The 19,785-nt window shown below is 37.0% G+C and overlaps 1 protein-coding gene across 11 annotated transcripts in view; it reads right to left on the bottom strand.

The window, feature by feature from the left end:
- The window catches only part of PCNX1 (pecanex homolog 1 (Drosophila)), an 86,428-nt gene that overhangs the window by 32,081 nt on the left and 34,562 nt on the right, over positions 1 to 19,785 (bottom strand). For 3 of the 11 annotated variants that reach the window (XM_025150849.3, XM_015287571.4, XM_046942621.1), the window contains 8 exons: positions 19,052 to 19,184; positions 14,691 to 14,875; positions 7,884 to 7,974; positions 6,061 to 6,118; positions 3,770 to 3,987; positions 2,871 to 3,024; positions 2,282 to 2,314; positions 109 to 280 (listed from right to left, as the gene is read on the bottom strand). In XM_025150849.3, the coding sequence (XP_025006617.1) occupies positions 109 to 280; positions 2,282 to 2,314; positions 2,871 to 3,024; positions 3,770 to 3,987; positions 6,061 to 6,118; positions 7,884 to 7,974; positions 14,691 to 14,875; positions 19,052 to 19,184 (1,044 nt within the window). The remainder of the gene's footprint in view (positions 1 to 108; positions 281 to 2,281; positions 2,315 to 2,870; positions 3,025 to 3,769; positions 3,988 to 6,060; positions 6,119 to 7,883; positions 7,975 to 14,690; positions 14,876 to 19,051; positions 19,185 to 19,785) is intronic. The other 8 variants (XM_025150850.3, XM_025150847.3, XM_015287579.4 and 5 more) reach the window with 6 other exon arrangements.

Here is a 19,785-nt window from a genome sequence, read left to right on the forward strand (position 1 = left end):
TTAGGAGACAGTGCAACAGCATCACAACAAAGTTCAACTCTTTATAAAGAATAAAATAGCTCTACTATGGTAAAGTAAAAAACTCAAATTAAGGGAAGAGCCACTCACCTATAACTAAGTCCCTGGCTGACAGCAGCAGCAATGGGTTGGTGAAAGCCATTCCATACAACTTGAATCTCGTTGTAGATATGTTTCTGCTGCCATAATCCAACAGCCAAATAAGACCACAACATAAACAGAAATATACAGGCCTACTATAGGCTATGATACGATTGTGACCCTGTTTAAAAAAAAAAAACATATATATTTCATGATTAGAAAAAAACCTATTTTTTTAACCTTTCTGTTTAAGTTTCAGAATCAAAATTATTTTTTGCTCACCAACTACTCCTACAATGTGTTGTCACCTCAATTTTTTTTTCATAAAATCCTTAACATAATGCCTTGCAGGGATAAAAACAGATGTTTTTTGTGGCTTTGATCTATATAATGAGTACACAAATACTTGGACTCAGTTATTTTTACACTTACTCTCACCTGAATTTCAAAGCATGTTTCTCACAACACTGAATGTCAGAAAAACTCTGCCAAAGTTTCATAAGCAAGAGAACAATATTTGGACTAAAAAGCAATTGATGTTTATTACTCAGATACTGCTCCTGCTGAAAATGAAAGCATTTCTGTACCCATTAAAATACACAACTTACTTCCTAAAATAATATGAATGATGTGCTTCAGAGGAATAAAGCTTCACAGTATCTTGTTTAGGATGTTACAAAAGTATTTTGTCTTGGCAAGCTGGAAGATGCTCAGTAAAATATAAACATTGTTCAGCGCTAGCACATTAACACTTCCATGCCCAAATTAATGCTTACTAGCGTACTGCATACTCAGCCTAAGAGAGCTGGCAAAAAGTCTGTGAGCACACTAATACAACTGAATGATCTACAAGGCTCAAACAGCGTATCTGCAAAATTTTATTAGTTTGTTCTACAACAACAAATTAAAATGCTAAACATATGTTTCACTGTTATTGCTGGAACGCTAAAGATTCATCCAACAACTTATCCTTATATTGTTCTACAGCATAAGTTGCCTCAAAGCTGTAGAGGAACTCTTTACTGTAGTAGAGTACAGTGTAGTACACTACTAGACTGTAGTGACAGGACAAAGGGGAATCATTTAAATTTAAACAGAGGAGATTTAGGTTAGATGTTAGGAGGAAATTTTTTACTCAAAGTGGTGAAGCACTGGCAATGGCTGCCCAGAGAAGTTCTGGGTGCCCCATCCCTGAAGGTGTTCAAGGCCAGTTTGGATGGGACTCCAGGCAACCTGATGTAGAAGCAGAAGGTGCTCCTGCCGTGGCAGGGGATTGGAATAAGACATTCCAACAAACTAACAGGCAGCAGTGTGCTCTTGCAGCCTGGAAGGCCAGCAGTATCCTGGGCTGCATCAGAAGAGAAGTGGCAAGTAGGGGAGGGAGGTGATAGTCCTCCTGTTCTCTGCTGTTGTAAGGGCCCATCTGGACTACTGTGTCCAAGCCTGGGGCCTCCAGTACAAGAAGGATACAAAGTCATTGGAGCTGGTCTAGAAGGCTATAAAGATGAACAAAGGGCTGGAGCACCCTCTATCAAGAAAGGCTGAGGGAACTGGGATTGTTTAGTTTGAAGACCCTGGTGAGACCTCACTGCAGCCTTAGAGTACTAAAAAGGAGCTTACAATCAAGAGGGGAACTAGCTTTTAATACTGTCTGATAGCAATAGGACAGAGCAGAATGGCTTTAAACTTCAGGGAGATTTAGGTTAGATATTATGAAGAAATTTTTTCCTCAGAGGGTGGTGAGGCACTGGAACAGGCTGCCCAGAGAACCTGTGGAAGCTCTATTCCTGGAAGCATTCAAGGCCAGGTTGGATGGGAGCCTGGGCAGCCTGGTATGGTGGGTTGGCAATCCTGCTCATGGCAGGGGGATTATAACTAGATGATCTCTAAGGTCTCCTCCAACCTAAGCCATTCTATGATTTTATGATCCTTAAAAGTCCCTTCCACTCCAGATCATTCCAGGATTCTATGATAAAACAGGGAGGATAGGATTTGCTAAAAACAAACAAAAAGCATAGAGGGAAAAAAGCATAAATTCCCTTATCACATACTAAGAGAATATAAGCCTCTTGTGCCTTATGAGAAATCATATAAGACAAATGGCATAACATCAAGAAGATCAATTCTTTGTGGAAATTTTATATCTGCAGGGTTAATAAAGAAGAATATGCCTATGACTTACATGTCGAGGGGAAGAAGAATCTGGTTGAACGCTCTGAAACCAAAAAGAGGGAAGTTATCCACTCTACAGTAAGTACATTTTACTCCTCTCTTCCCATCCCTTTCTCTTTTCCACCTTAATAGTTCTATCATAAAGAAAGAAAGAATCTTTCTTAATTTCAATATTCCTTACATATCACTAACACCTGATAAAAGTGTCTAATTAAAACTAATTCAACTGATTAAAAACATGTTTAGAAGCAATTGCATAATATGAAAGCATTAAGGTACATCAACTTAAAAAGAAAAAAAAACACACTAAACCATCATGTTCAGTTTGTGGGCTTCTTTTTAACCAACAAGATTTTGTTCCTCTTTTGGAAAACAAAAAGTGAGAGTACAACAAATAAAGGCCTGTTAAACAAACATGCAGAACTATTCTAGCAAAATGATCTTCCAAAACTATCTATCAAACTTTCCACTAAGGTGAATTTTGCTTATTTCTTTTTAGAAACAATAAACACAGTTTTTCCTCAACTCCAAACAGCCTGCAACATCCAACCTAAATTATTTCTATTGTTTACACAAAGCGAAGATAAAAATCGAAATACCTTCAACAGTGAGTACTGGCAACTGGCTATAACCAGGCAGAACTGGAAGACCCAGATATCCTTGAAAAAGCCCTCAATAAGAAGTACAGAGCCCAGAAATGCAACTAGAATAGCTAGGATGACAGCTAATACATTTTCAAGGATCTCACGATTCCTGTATGAGAAGGAAAAAAAAAAGTATTAAAAGCTAATTATATTTAGAAAAAGGTAGAAGAGAACAGCAAAGGTCAGAAGTTAACAACAGATATGCTGTTGGTAGCAAAGTAGTTGAGAATAGATTCAAACTTGTGTAAATTATTTTAGTACTCTTAGCAAAGACAAGAGCTGCTGGAATAACTAGCAATAGCAATTAGCTTCTTATTGAATCAACCTCTACAACGCCAGACTACTGTACTGAATACTTCAAGAAAGGTCATTACCAAAGTGTGAATACTTGATATATTCCCAAAGCTGATAACTGGAGGTTGATGTTTATTTTATTCCACTACATAAATGGAGCAGTGACAACAGGTTACAGCATTATATGACTCTTTGGAAAATGCTTTGGAACATCTTGTACATTGTCTACTTGCTGAAACAATACCCATATACACCAGGTCCTAGCACCTGTCAATTCGTTTATTGAGAAACTTACTTGCTAGCATTAAAAATAGATCAAACAACGAGAGATTTGTTGCTTAAGATATCACTGTCACACTCACACAAAGTGAGAGGGCTTTTCCTAGTACTCCTGGAGAAATAAAAAGTACCTTTTGCTATTTTACAAACAAAACATTATTTTGGTATTATTATTTCATCTTTCACAGTACAGTAAAAGCATTCCTAAAAGGAATGCTCACAGCTCATTTCCATTTTTTAATCTTTAATCTCTGAAGTCTAGTAACATACAAGGATCTCACCTATCAAATAAAGCCAGAAGAGTTAATCTATCAAAATTTATGCTAATCCAAAGCTTAGGCAGTATCCAAAAACGGTAGTACTGCTTGACTTTTTGAGCTGCTTCCTCTTGAGGTTGCAAGTGGTCCTGTAGGTCAGGGCTCAGGTCAATATCTTGCTGCTCCAGTAGATCTGTATCTATGGTTAGCAGCCTGTTCAACCTGATCTGGGGAAGAGAAAGCTAAAAGAAAGTCAGAATTAACAGAAGTTCCTTTTTATGTATCACTGCATACTATTGAATGCTGCCTTGAGAAGAAGTGCTACAATTATTTAGTTTCAGTTTTAAGAAATTAGATTTTAAACAGTTAGATTTGTGACTTTCACTTACTTTTCCTATCCTTATTAAGGCACATGAAAAGCACTAGCAGCAATAATAGTTCCCATACAACACATCTGTGGCATTTTAGCATGTGCATTTTAGCAAAGTACGGACGTGCTAGGCACATTATCCCACTTACTCTGAAAACTTCGAATTTGAAGACTAGTAAACTGATACACGAGCAGTAATAATGCATATAAGAACAATACAAAGTTCTGAGTTAAAACAAATTATAGCCCATTTCTTATAGTCAACTAATCTGCATGCACATCCATGCTGAATGGTTGGTTTTGCATGACAAAGCCACATGTGCAGCCATCAGTGGTCAAACTCGCTGCATTCAGAATATACTGAGACACACACACAAAAAAGCTCAACCCTAACTAGTCCAGTACTGCTTATGATTGACTCTACTTGCTCAGTATTCTGTAGTCTGTCACTTCAGAATTCTCTGGAATTCACAGTAGCACTAACATCTAAGGAGAACCCTCAAAGCTAAAAAAAAAAAAAGCCATTATGCACGTACATAATGTTTAACTCAGTTTTTACATCAACAGGTCAAGAAACTCCTTACTGCACTGACCTTTAAGAATACTACAAATTAAACTATCACTTAATGAATAAGTTAATGATCGTTAAGGCAGAAAATAAAATTAAAATACTCAAGTCATACTTAAAGTGCTGATGTTATACAGTTATACATTACAATTTAAAATTCTTATTTTTGTAGCTTTTTTTTTTTTTAATTCCTTAAAGTATCAGTACATCGTAACTATCCTCAGCCTGCTTCTCCTTCCTAGAAGGATACTAAAAAGAACTAATGAAGGAGGAACATCCACTTTCTAAAGGAATTTAAAAACTCATTTTAGATGAGCTGTGTTAGAAAGCAGGTGCTTCTTTGGCAGTTTTTTTTTGTTTTGTTTTTTTAATTCTGATCTCTTAAATGTAGAATCAATTTAACATATCATTTCTCACATTAGTAGTCAGTTGACGTTCCCCTTTAGATACGTGGGCTCAGCTTTTATATATGTATAGTTTATCTGCCTTATACAAAAGCATCCCCACAAACATCCCCAATGGAACCACATCGACAGTTAGACGTCAGGGGCTGGAAATCAAATGAAGTTCTAGCAGGCACTAAGTGAAGACCACGGTCTTGATCAAAAGCATGGTGGGGTAAATTGAGGTTTCACATTCTTTTCGCAAGTGTGAAAACAAAATTTATTCTTCTCCCTTAATTAGGTTATCAGATACTTCAATATTCTTCACTGTATCTTCCTAGCTTAAGAATCATCATCTTAAGGATTATGACCATCTGCAGTGTTTTTGTATAGAAACTGAAGCAGTAGAGTTTGGAATTATAAGCACAGATACATGTGGACTTGTCAACAATATAAAAAATTGAGGTCAGAAAACTATGGAATTCCAAAGCCACTTGCAGCATGAAAAAGCTTCTGCCTTTTTCCATTCACTCTCTCCACTGGAATTAGACTTTATACAGCAGATTCCAATGAAAAATGTCTAAACTCCATGAGGGAAACTGCCAACATTCCCTTTGTTCAGAACACAAACAAGATTTCTTCCTTCTGCCACAGTGTATCTTTGCAGTGGAAAGAAGTACAGCTTCCTTCACATCACCCAGTAATCTCTGGACAAAGTATCTCAGAACATCCCAAACCAGGATGGTGATTTAGATTCAAATTACCATGCTTTAGATCAGTGGAAAAAATTATGCTTACATTTTAAAGTGCTACCCAAAAAGATGAATCTGTACTTATATACAATGACAGTTGAACAGTACCAGTTTTCTTCACTGAAACTCAAGTAAAAAACCTTAACATCAACAACCACTACATACGATGATTAATCAGATAAATAGAACTGTCAAACCTTCTGATTTTTTGCATGCTTTAAAAATAAATAAGAAAAACTTACTAGATCATGTGGGTAAAAGTGAACTGAGGTAGAACTCGATACGTGAGAGTCCGTGTCACTATAAGAACAGGGGGAAAGACTTCATATTATAAAACTACATTTGATTCCAAAAGGCCACTAATGTACTAGTGCCCTAAATTAATTCTGACCACTTGCAAACTTCAGCTAAACGTCCTCCTCTAGATTTTTCTTGAGTTCATATATTTAAAATACATGTATCCACTTCACAAAGGCCTAGCAATCAGGAAAGAAAATAAACTTTGATAATGGTCTTGCATACTACGGAAAGTTTTGTATCTGTAATAGATCAGGATGACTCTTCACCCTTACACTTAGTTTAATTTTCTCAACACATGATTTGCCCAGGCAGTCCATTAGTTGTCTACACAGATTACCATGATGGAAATTACTCCTCTTAAAAAAACCCACAAAGATGTTTTATTATCTGTTAGCTACTGATGCGTAAACACACAACTCTAAGACAGTGAAGCGTCTCCTGGGTGTTTACAGTTTGTTAATTGTACAGTTTTTACCAAGTCCTGAAAGTGACAAAAGTAGTACACATTCAACACAAATATACTGATTGACTCAAGTTGTTTCAGAAAAAAATGCAAACTTTAAGCAAAACTTAAACCTCTGCCATGAAGAGCAAAATTACTTCACAATTTCCATTTGTTAGTGAGGAGGAGAAACTTCTCCCTGTAAAAGAGTCCATATCCAACCACTGCTTCCCCCCCATAGCTTTGTATAGCTTTTGGCCGTATGTTTTTCATGTAAATTCTATGGCTGTAAGACTGGTATCAAACTTACACAATTTCCCTTCAGTTCCTTGCTTTAACATAAAAATAAATATTAACATTTCCTTTCACTGAAACTGAACTGTCATCCTGACAATCAATGATTTGGATTTGACCAGTTCGTTCCTTTCATTAGCATGTACAGCTTCACAACAGCAGCCATCAGCAAAGCCATTGCATCTGGAACATGCAAGCAATATAGGCAGGCATTGATAGCTTTGTGCAAGGAATACAGAACTTTTTCTTCAAAGTTCAACCCTACAAGAAGCACTTGCACGCTTTCACGGGAAAGATTTGAAGATGGAAGCTTTGAAATCCATTACTCCATAAATCCAAAAGCTATTCCACCTACACGTGGTAGGAGTTTTTAAACATTCAGCATGATGTAACAGGTTCAGAGCAGTTCCGTGTAGTGAAGTGGATTTTAAGGCCAAGGTTTTGGTTTGCTTTGCCTTTCTTCTGCCTCCTGTCTCTTCAGAGAAAGGAAGCATATCTTTCCAACAGCAAATGAACTTTCCAGTATGTAGCTGCCTATTTCCACTGTAAATAACTTTTTTTTTTTTAAAACTGTAGGCATGTTAACATTTTCCTGTATTGTTTCATGCCATCTATGAACTTGAGGACAAACTTATCAGTTTACATTTGCTTCACAATTGGAAGTTCATTTTTAATTAAGTTAATAGCTATAATTATTAATAGCTTCCTGCTTCCCCCAAACCTGAGTTAAATTCTGTAAGGAAGACTCCCAAGCCAATCAAAAATGCATTTGTCAAGTTCTCAGTTTGGACATTTGTCACTTAAACCAATACTAATCTTCATTTTCCAAAATTTGCTAAAATAGATAAGATTATGCACGCAATTACTGTTATCTTCTCTTAAAAAATCGCTGAAGTTTCAAAAGTAAAAATATACAGAGAATATTTTACTTTTTTTTTAGTTCATAATAAATAACCTTTTAAAATTAAAATAAAAGATTTTGTTGCAGTAAGACAAGAATCACCACTCTTGACTGGCCTTCACACACACCAGATGTTAGATGCTCTTCTTGCAGCTGGCTCAAAGTTCACAAGTGACATGTCGCAGCCCCCTGTCTCGTAGAGCGTAGAACTGAACTTACCTATAAAAAAAAAAAAGCCAAGAACAGGTCAAAATTTCATGATACTCCATCCTACTGTCACTAGATTTCTATACATCAGCTAACTACTAAGATCAATTTAGATATTTATATTTTTCAATCAGTGTCAGAATATAAGATGTGGTGACATGCATCACCAGTGCAGACAAGATACTAGCTATTTAGTCTTCTTTCATATGACATATATGCAGTAAACAGTAATAAAGAACTGAATTAAGAGTTAATATTTACAAGATGTCACCATTAACACAACAAAAGCACAGCATGAGCTTCTTCCACCCCCACCCTTAAGAGAATAACCAGGATAACAACTTGCAACAACAAACTTCTTCAGTTCTTTCTTCCCAACCTCAGGAGAATGATCAGTAAATCATTCATCAACATAGAGGAATCATGCTATGGCAGAGATTCCTCAAGTGTCCAAATTAAAATTCTTTTGAGAGGTACATGTCTACTATTTGGAAAAAAACACAAAGGGTGAGTAAAGTGACCAGAGATGCTTCGTTAGTTCGATCTCTTAAGAAAAAAAAGAGAAAAAGGAATGGAAGGCAGAGATTCATTCTACAAAACAGAAGCGAATGCTCCAGTGTAAGATCAGAAGACCACAATCTACCTTCTGAGATAAATCATTATTGTTAAAGGAGCTCCAGCAACTCCAAGTCTCCTCAAGATACTGTTCATTCAAAAAGTTTTCAATACCAACTCTATTTCTAAATATACAATTAACAAAGAAGTAGACCGAGATTCCAACTCAGATGATGTTACCTTACTCACATTATGACGTTTTTACAGCGCCCTTCTCTCCACAACAATGTGATCAGAGAGATAAGGACTGTAATTTCCCCAGAAGGTCAGTTTAATATATTTCTGCTCAGAAGGCAGGAAGCTGATTCTGAAGTTGTAATTATCTCATACAGCCCTGCCAACTTCTCCATTTCTCCTAGCTCAAAGCCTTTTACTCAACTCATGATGCAAGAGCATGCAATATTTTAAGAACTGCATAATCAGTTAAAAGAAAAAAAAACCTACTTTGGCGCATTTGAAGCGAAAGTTTGTGTAAACCTCTCAGCTGCACATCCTGAAGCCCTGGCTCCTGATGATACAGGAAAACAAGTAGCCCCAGGAGAAACACTTAACAAGTTAAGAGCTTTCAATCCCTTCACAAGGCTCTCTCTCCTCAGAAGAGGGACATCAACTAGACATAAGACAGATGTGCTGAGAAAGAAGATTCCATTCTGACACAGCAGCTACGTGGTTCAGTATTTGTGTACAGAATGCATCACAAGACACTAATACAACCGCTCTCCCTCAATATTTAATTACGTCTGCTACAGACATTCGTAAAGAAACATGAGCAGAAGATTCACTTCTTAAGGTCATTTTGGTTGTGGGCTTTTTGAAATTTTTGTTGTTTTTGTTCAAGTGACTTCTTAATTAGTTAAGATCTTAATGAAGTGATTGAGTTAAGTATCTCCTTGTTTTTAATGCTTGATGTCGTGAATGTTTATTGCCAAAGTTTTAATTTCAAGCTGGTAGAAGACATTAGGAACCTCCTTCCCCACAACTAATAGCTTCAGTTACACAGGAGTTTTCCGAACTGCAACAGTAAAGAAGATTTCAACATCTATCTTCAACAGAAGATAGTAGATAAAATACTACAGATTGCTCTCAGGACAAAATTGTGCATAAATCTTGTTAGAAAAAAAGTATTTCAACCAACCGGTCCTTAAAAGAAACAAGGACGTCCGGGTTACCTTGCATTCTTCATGTTTTTGCACAAGCTACTGAACTAAGAGCCAGTAAATTTATTAACTACAGTGTGATGCTAGATCAGAGAAAATAGAATATATTACAAGATACAGCTTCCCATTCCTTTTGGCTGAGATAGTAGATCAGAAATTTGTTTGAAAAGATGTTTCCTGCACGGTGTTATATGTATCAAATGGAATGGACTTCAAAACTTGAGAAAACTTAGCATAAAAACCTTCACATAATGAAGCATCTACTGTTCCCTCACACCCAATTCATCTGAGATTATCAACGCTTACTGCTTTTGTATTGCTGATAAGTAGGGCATGGCTGTGGGAGCATAAAACAAATAAAATGGTAAACAGAGATGTAGCAGATGATTTCAACAGACAATAGAAGCTTAATTCCAGTTATTTGCACATAAACTGCAAAACAGAGTCAGGTTTTGCTACACCTGCAATTCATCCCTCTACTGAAGTAGATTTCCTAATGAAAGTCAAGAAAAGCGTGGCTTCTCAATGAAATAAAGCTGCTCTTTAAATTTAAACACACACAAACCAGCAAAGATCCTCCAGAAAAAAAAAAAGAAATTAATTCCTTGAAAGCAAAAAAAGATTACAGAACTGTTCAGTGCTGCTGAGGAAGCAAACCATAAGGCATGGCTGCAGACCCCAGGAACTCCAAGTTCCAGCAGTTGTGTGAGATACAGCAGTCTCCTCACATCACTCTAGAGAGGGATCCCAATGCCGGTGATGCCCAGCACACACGGATACACCTAGCCTCTGGGAGTCACCCGGGTGATTTTCTCTCTCTCCTATTCCTAGCTCTCCTACAATTCTCTCAGATGTTTCTGATAGCATCGCAATGAAGCAGCTTGAAGTTTCCTTCTCTAAGGATTGTAGTATTATCATGTTATGAATAAGCCAGACAAAGCCTTATTTTAAAAGTAAAGAAATTCAGCCAACGTTTGTACACTTAACAGAAACGCTTGTAACTTTTCACCTAACCCCATCTCAAAGGAGGGCTTCAGATTCTTCACAGTACTCTACCTGGAGCACATGAAAATAATAAACCCAGTTACTGATGCTCAGACACAACTCCACAATACATCAGCGCTACCGCATGAAGTGAAGAAAAGTTGAACGTGCTTCCTTTGAAACAAACTGTTTATTTCAGAGCACAAAAGTATCTCATCACTAAGTCCAAAGACAGCACATAAAGGTTCACATATTGTACAGACTGATGTTCCCACAGATATGGGAATCAATGAAAGCAACAGAACGATGAGCTTACAGAAATTGAACCTGGAAGACAAGTGGCTCAGCATCTACCTAAAGTGGTAGTCTGATGTTTTTCTTATACTATTGTCAGTGTATTTCTTCATTTTCCATCTAACAAATATTTCTGTTTCAAACCTTCTACACTAGTTCTGAAAGATGCTAACAGTTTTTGCACATGCTGAAGCCTACATCATCACTAGAATCATTACAGTACTGTACTAAGTAGTAGGTAAGTATATTTCTTTAAGTCCTATTCAGGACAACAAACAAAGCTATCCAAAATTGATTATTCTATAGTGTGCAAGGAAATATCCTTTACCAAGGTCAGAATTCACCTTCAGCTGCAGTATTAAAACTTCTAAGTTTTCTGTTCGGATACTTCAAAGGTGTTCAATTTTTAATTTATATGACATTTATCAAAAGCGTAACTTATCCATTATATGCACAACTCTACAAACTACGAGAGGGACTTTTTCTATAGGAACAATGGGAAATGAGTTTGCCTTCTACTCATACCTTTGAAAATACTTTGTCATCCGCTAAATTAAGTCTACTTATTTAAAAAAAAAAAAACCACTGAGAAACTGATTCTAAGTTGCTTTAATCATATAATTGATCAGCACAGATATCTACCTTTAAAGGCAGTATGGGAAATTTCAATCTTCACCACCACCATGTAATTGCCTTTAAAAATTAAACTACTTCAATAAATCTGAAATATTGTTGCTCACACAAGCAATAACAACCCGAAGAGCCAAACACTGCAGTACAGCTGCATCGTAAAGCTCCATGTGACTACTACTAAAAAAAATAAGACGACCACCTATGTGAGGACAATAGGCTGTTATTTCACCCTAGTTTCAGACACCAGACATCTGTTGTAGTAGCTTAGTACTTGGGAGTCTGAACTACTTCACAAATTCTAACAGCTCCCAAAGCAAGAACTCAAAAATCCCACCCATCAGCTACACAGTGAAGAATGAGATATTTGTGAGAATAAAAGGCATTAGCATTGCTCTGAAGACAATCATTCATTTCAGTTGTGGTGTCCATTTTGCAGCCTGCTGTATTCACGTTATGTTAATCATCCCTGCAAGCATTCCAAAACTTTTTTTTTTTTTTTTGGTCCTTCATTCCTCTTAGGATTTCCTTCTTTTTCACTGCTCCATGATAAGTTTCCTCCACCACCCTTTCAAAATCCTTCCCCCTCATCATTCACGAAGCAACAACCTAATGTGTGAAAGCCTTTCTACTTGGAATCTGGAAGACTACAAATAATGCTTCAAAGCTTCCCTTGCCTTATTCAGCACAATGCTCAGCAACTGTTAAGAATGTATAGTCATTACAACACTGGATGTGGACTAAGTATAACCCATTAAGATCCATCCTTCACAGAATATATCACAAGAATCAAATTAATTAATCTTTGAAACAAACAAACAAAAAGTGTGTCATCTTGAGAGCTAAAGCTTCATATCAGCACACATACAGAAGAAAACGCAGAAGCAGATATTGCATTTGTGCACTAGAAGTTTTAAATGCAAACACAGCCAGATTGTTTTCCAGATGAGCTGGAAAATGCTAACAATTTCAGTAAGAAAAGAAATTATTGTGCACACTGTATAGACATACGTGCATTATATATCTCCCCTCTCCCCCAAGCATAGTCTCTCTAGAATAACCTAACAAGATCGTCTCCCTTCTTGTCAAGCCTGATGAAGGAATTGTGCACATGAAAGCTTGCTCCATTTTATCAGCTATTCTGCTCTAATAAAAGAATATCCACCATACAAAACACTTTGAGAACAGTCATTAGTTCATAATGCGGATTTTTTTTTAAAGCCTGCCGTAGAAACGAAAGAATTTGATTTTTAAGAGTAAAAACAGATCTTTGCTGTAATAGATTTCACACAGGGGAAGTTCTAAGCAGATGCTTGAAGCTCCAAAACAAACAAATCTGAGATATAATAGGGATTTATTCAACTGAGCAGATCCTGACAGTTTTCTGCCTCACAATGGCAATGTCCTGCTCCATAATACTGTACACATGGAAATTCAGAAATCTGTATAGCTAAATTTATCTGAAGACTGCAAATGTATTCCATTCCAAGTGCAGCAAAAGCGACTGCTAAGAGAGCCTAAATTGAATGCTGAATCCACTTCAATTTTCACTAAATCACAGTAAACGTAAGCTCTTAAATAATTCCAATTGGAATTATTGTACATAAAATACTGAATTCTATAAAACTTGATCATACTGTGGGCAATATGAGCCATACCTATCAAACACTAGTAGCTTTAAGAACGAGTCTTAACACTAATTTTGAATAGATATGACCACAGTATCCCTGAATTTCAGTTACATCCCAACAACCATTTCATACAAGAAAGAAAAGTCTCCAAACGAAATAGCTAAAACAACTTGCAGCTTTATGTGGTAAGCTTTCACAGTTCAGAGATTCATACTCTTAAGTGTTGATTTTTCTACCTAGAAACTACCAGAGCAACAGAATCTAAAACAAGAACGTAAGTGTCAGATAAGTAGGTTGTATCACCTAACACATCTGTAGTAACGTTCTATAAATGCATCTCAGAGAATGTCAGAATCGTTTTCTTTCTTGCTTATATCAATCTTCTCTTATATTGTTGCTAGTAGGTAGAGAAGAATGGCTGCTTGCTAACCGAACTCTTATTTAAAGGGGAGAACCAAAGCCCAGCAATTCTTGAAATCTTCCCCATTACTGAAGCAAGATGACAAATCAATTATCTTTTAGAGCAAGGTTACAATAGGATCTATAAGAAGTGTTCTTAAGCAGTGTTCTAATCTAACCTTCACTTCTGTATTATCACAGCTGGCAGCTGTTCAAAATACCATCACTAACAATCAGCAGCTCTAAACATGGACGTCATAGCAATCTGAGCAGGAATTCCATGTTAATATTGAAGTCATCACCAATTCAGGCCACGAACAGATAACTGCAAAGATCCAGGCCAGGAATTTTTCCCCACCTTTCCCCACATTACGGTGTGACAGGAAGTCAGTCAGTCACTTACTAGAACCACCTGAACTTACTTCTCCCTAGCAATTTTTTTTTCAACTGTAGAGAAGCTAATAAGCAGTTAGGAATATTACATTAAACAGACCATGAAGAACTAAGGAGCACCTTAAGACTTCAGAAATGATGGCAACTGATACAAGAAGATCCATATTTTCCTGTTGTCTCAATCTCCTACTTTTAAGCGCACATTAAAACTCCTCCTTGACACGACAGCTTCTTTTCAAAGAACAACTATCAAGGCTCTTCGGAAAGATCAAGGGTTCCTAGCAATCCAATAGGTATCTTTTCAGGAATCAGCAGTCCCCCAGATTTACTAACAATCTCACCCCAATTCTCTTTGACAGTGCAAGGATACTTGTGTTACATGTGCTATATCAAATACAAAGCATTGCTACTTATGCATCCTTAGAACATTTCCCATTGCAGATTTGTTAGTCTGAAAACGTGATGATGAAAGGCTGGGCATTTAACAACAATATTCCCTTCTAAGAAATGCACCTACAGGATCCAAAAACAAAGTTAATTTTAACTGTTTTTCACTGCATTATTACCAAATATAGCTGCTGTATTAAAACTTCCATGTCACCAAGGTTACATAAGGCCTGCATACCAAGTCCATCGTGCAAACTGCTACCGCCTACAGCAGATGCAGTGGCATGTGATGCTTCTAAGTGGACACTCCCATTTCTCACCAGCAAGGAGGTGCTAGCGCTGAGCACAGCTGCCTGGGAGGGGGAGCGGGACTGCACTTTGGCCTGGGAGGAGGACTGCTGGCCTTGCTGACCATCTTGAAGGCTACGAGAAAACACGGATGGGGGAGACATTACCGGGAAGGAAAGGAAATAGCTAAAGTGAAGCAAAACAAGACTTTTTTTTTTTTTTAAAGGAAAAGTTAAAATTACAGCATTCAGAAGCCATTTATTAGGGTTAAGATAACCCATGAGTTCTGTACAACAACTTGTTTGGGCACTAATGTTACACTAGAAGATACAAAGACACAGTTCCCACTCAACCTTTTGGAAGTGCTGTTCTTTATGCCTAAGGGTGAGCTGGGGAGATGTTATTCCTACCACTCTTAATTTGTGGGTACAAAAGTAAGCTACTGGTGGTTAGTCTAACTGTACCTGTGATCTCTCTTCTTGTACAGAAGAGAGACAGATCTTGTACAAGACGAGAGGCTATTATACTCTTCTCTCAATAGTTAGGTTGCTCATGGGAGTATGACTTCAATTGTTTTGCTTTCATTGTCAAAACATCGCCACCTTCCTTGCTATTACTCTGCACTCTTCCTACAGAAAGTCTTTAAGGTTAATCAGAAACCAGACACTGGCAACATACCTTGCGGATAACCACAGTTAAACCAGTAGAAACAGAAATTTTGAGGGGAAGTATTTAGAATGTTTCTAACAACCTATTAATTGGCAAAAGTTTTAGGGCTATTTTAAAGTTATTTTGATAGTACTGCCCTGATGATGTTTTTGTTGCTCAGTACTCCTTACCACAACAAAATTCTTCTAAACCCACAGTTAGAAATTCAACTCAGTCTTCAGAGAAGTGTGTAAATTTAAAGCTATTAGCAGAGAACATCTGAAAATGTTAGTCCTCTCCATAACCTTCTCAGTGCAGAACTATTTTAAGAAGCCGTTTAACAAATATTAACAATTTCTTACATTTAACATTAAACATGGCAATGTCTCCAAATACAAATGTCATGAGCATCATAGCTATGCTGCAAAATTGGTGGTTTTATTATCCTTATTTTATACATTTAGAGAAGTTATGTCAGTCATTAGCTGGAGGACACTTCTTCAGATGAAGAAATCATCTTTTTATCAAGATAAAAACTATATAAAAATAATTTGTAAAAACAAATTCTTTATCTTTTGCCTTAGAGCATTCCCTTTTGAAATACAGTCTTAACTACTTATTGCTTTTAACATTTTAGTGCATACAGTGTGATGCTATGGTTGGCAAGTGAGACAACTGTAAGAATTAGACCTTACTAAGATTTGAGGTTGTCTATCTGATGCAGTTGTGTGTAACTAATCTCTAGAACAACTGATTTCACTTTTTCTTAGAACATCACTGCAAAATATGAAAATAACTATAAGACTAGGTGTTAAGAACAGCTCATGCAAAATACAACACACATGCACGCAGCTGATGAGGTTAAAAATTGCAACCCATATTCTAACATATCAGAATCTGAAGCTTAATTAAATGATCTACTGCTTTAGACAAGGCTATATGGCAACAGAAGCCCTAAGGAAGCTCACAAACTTGCCAGCTGTCACTGTCTCACTTAAGCATTATCAGCAAAACCAAAACAATGCTCTCTCTCCATTTAATAGTAGCTAGGTATCAAAAGGTATCTACAAGTTGTCCTTTCAGTGGTTATCCACATCTGTCACAGTAAAAACAAAGCAAAATATTGGCATTAGCAGATTGCATAAATATTCAAGAAACTGTTATTCTAATTAAAGCTATGCTTAAAATGTTGCTTGAGACAGTCACTTATATTCACTTATCAGACGCACATGCATACACCATTAGCTACATAGGACGCCAATCCATACATATGTTTGAAGCAGTCAAAACACTGTCAGTGCTTAGGCAGGATAAAAGGAGAGTAGGTTGTTTGGGGGTTTTTTTTGCTTTTTTGCTTTCCCCCCATTTCCTGGTTACTTAAGTGAACAAAAAAAAAATACACTTGCATCTAATTTCACTTAAAAGTTGCAGAATTTACTAGACCAGGTTTTATTTAAAGTGTCTACCACTGCCAATTGTGATGGCATTATAGACCTATTTATTTTCCCCTTGATGTTCCACAAAAGAAACAAATAGGTGTAGATTAGTCTCTGTGGGGCCATCCCCATGACATCTGATTTGACGTTAAAGTTAGGAAATCAGGTGATTAAATTTTTTCTGTTAAGAATGAAGAAAAGTAACATCAGGGCCACTAAAGATTAGTAAATCTAACGTTGCTAATAACATTAGTTAACGTAGGAAGTTATACTGATTAGCAGTATTAGGAACTAGACAGAAGCAGCTCACCATGAGCATATATGGGTATATGTATTGTTGCTGTGGTAAGGAAAGGATTTTGGTGGTATCCAGCCAAAAATTTATGTTCTTTTTATTTCTTCCAGTAACACAACAATCACACAAAAAATAAGTTATCCATATAAAACAAAGTCAGACTGCTAATCTATAAATTAGAAATAATCTCTAACAGTAATAAGTAAACATTTTCGGATACACTCCACAGTTTGCAATTCAAATGGAATGTATGTCAAACAGATAAGTAAGCACTTGGGTGTTTAGTTGGCCTAAGACAATTTAGCTCCAAAGGACAGTCATTCAGCTGCACAGACATCACTGTGCACAAAGTAACGTCTCTCAGGTAAGGAGCTCTAAATACTCCACACAACTTTTTACTAACCAATACATAAAACTGCACCACCCACAGAAAAAAAAACAAAAAAAAACAGGAGAAATGGAACATAACGGTAGAACAGCAGTGACCTAATAGGAAGTTTAAATATCACTCGCTAAGAAAGTAATTCACTATGTTTTGTTCAGCAAGACTAGAAACGTAACAAACTTATCTGAAATCATATAAGATACTTCTGCCATATAGTACACTACCCAATTCAATTTGCAATGCAGAAGACATCAAGCCTTCATTTGTTGGATTTTACGCACTGTTCTAGCCATTCTCTGTCCCAAGGAAAACCTAAAAATTCAGTAAATTCAGCCCCTGGCTATTTCAGTTGCACTATAAATACACCAAGATTTCTTCCCATCCTCTATCGCCATCTACTTTCTTTTTATTTGCTCATTTTCTACAGTATTTTACAGCTAAAAAAGAACATTCATATTCCTAGAACATAAAAGTAGACTGCTCCTAGAATTACAAGTTAGTTTAGGATATATAGTAGTATTATATATAGTGTATATAGTATAGGATATATAGTAATATTACTAAGAATGTGAAGGAATAACAACTGTATATGCTGTATACTTATCATGTTAACTGGAAGAATTACTTTTATGGGTAAATGCTCCTTACACACTACAGGCAATGTTCTGCTTGCCAGATTCTCCAACACTTGAGGCAATCACAGAATCAAAAGATTTTTTAAAAAGTTTAAAATTATCTTGAGATCACCATTTCTGCTGTTTGAGGTCACAGGCTGAGCAAGGAATTGCTTTATGTAACACCACTGGGTTCAGCACTGTTATTAAAGGGGCTAGTGACAGATTCCCAAGATGTATGTATATTCTGCGTTGTAAGCACTGCTGAGGCATGCAGGGCCACACAGTTGAATTTCATAGGGAGCAACACTATGTGTTCAGTAACAAAGGCACTGTTATTACTTTATTGTTACTCTTTCCCTGAAAAAAGTTACAGGACATTCACACTACAGTTTACCTTTATTTTAGATTTGGATCTTTTGCATGTATTATTTAATTCTTCAGAATGTCCTGCCTCGTTGGGCTTTTTGCTGTTGTTGTTGTTAAGTGCTTCTCTCCCATTATCTACATACATGAAAAGTGATTACGAAGATACTAGACCCTAAGGCTTACTCTCTTAAAGGAAAGAGAAAAGCAAAATCAAGTCAGGCAAATAATATTTTCTTGGGTCTTTTTTCTTGCTTTAATGTTTCTGAAGTTTTTGACACACACACAAAAAAAAAACAGAACATGGAGTCTGTTAGCATTAGTTCACTTCATTATTTATCTAAAATTAACTGTAACATGTTAGAGACTGGCTAACCTGATCATTTTGAAAATAGTGCCACATATACATGCACAATTCAACAAGCCCACAGTGACATGCAGTGACAGCTCGAGGAGGTTATGGCGGGGAAGGAAGTAAAAAATGCCTTTCTGGCAACACTGGTGGGTGTGAGGAGAAGTGGTCTGCTGCATGCATGCTAAATATGGTGGAACATTTAGATACCCTACCTGAGGGGTGATCCGATGAGCAATGTAGGAGGGGTAGGGTTACTCCCTGCATTGTGCCGGCGTCGTACTGCCTGACGCCTAAATGTGCTGCGTTCACGTCGAAATGTGACAGTCTCCTCGCTGGCTTGTGCTGCTGCATCAAGACAGACTTTAGGTCAAAGAAGAACCCATCCTATTTATGTACAAAGTAACTTAAGACTCCTTTCTTCCCCCTGACCCTCCCCAAATTAAAGAATTCCACTTGCAACAAGAAAAGTGGCTCATGCGCTGACTGCTCAAATAAACTGCTGCAAGACAGGAGCACCGAACAACTATTAGTACAGATCCAGGGAGGGAAAGCAGAAGGGAGCAGGGGGAGGTCGGGGAAGGGCTGCATGTTTGTGTGAGGTTCTTTTAAGTACAGCTAGCTCCATTTTTTCCCCAAATTGAAACAACCAAGTTTCAAAAGTGTCAGATATTCCATCTCTTACGTTTACACAGGGCAGAAGAAAGCCTCATCTCAGTTTCCCCCATTTAATAGATAAAAATAAGAGAACCCACAAGGACAGCCTAGTATTTCTGTCTCTCACCCCTCACTACAAAATTCTCTTCTTAATTCTATCACTTCTGCCAAACAAGCAGAGCTGAGTTTTACTTTATTACATCCCTTCAGGGGACACTTCCATAATACAGTCTTGTTTTTATTCCTTTTTTATCTCATAAGCATGAAGAAATGCATGTTGCCCTCTTTACAG

Source organism: Gallus gallus, chromosome 5 (assembly GCF_016699485.2).
Source record: "Gallus gallus isolate bGalGal1 chromosome 5, bGalGal1.mat.broiler.GRCg7b, whole genome shotgun sequence".
Classification (NCBI taxonomy): Eukaryota; Metazoa; Chordata; class Aves; order Galliformes; family Phasianidae; genus Gallus; species Gallus gallus.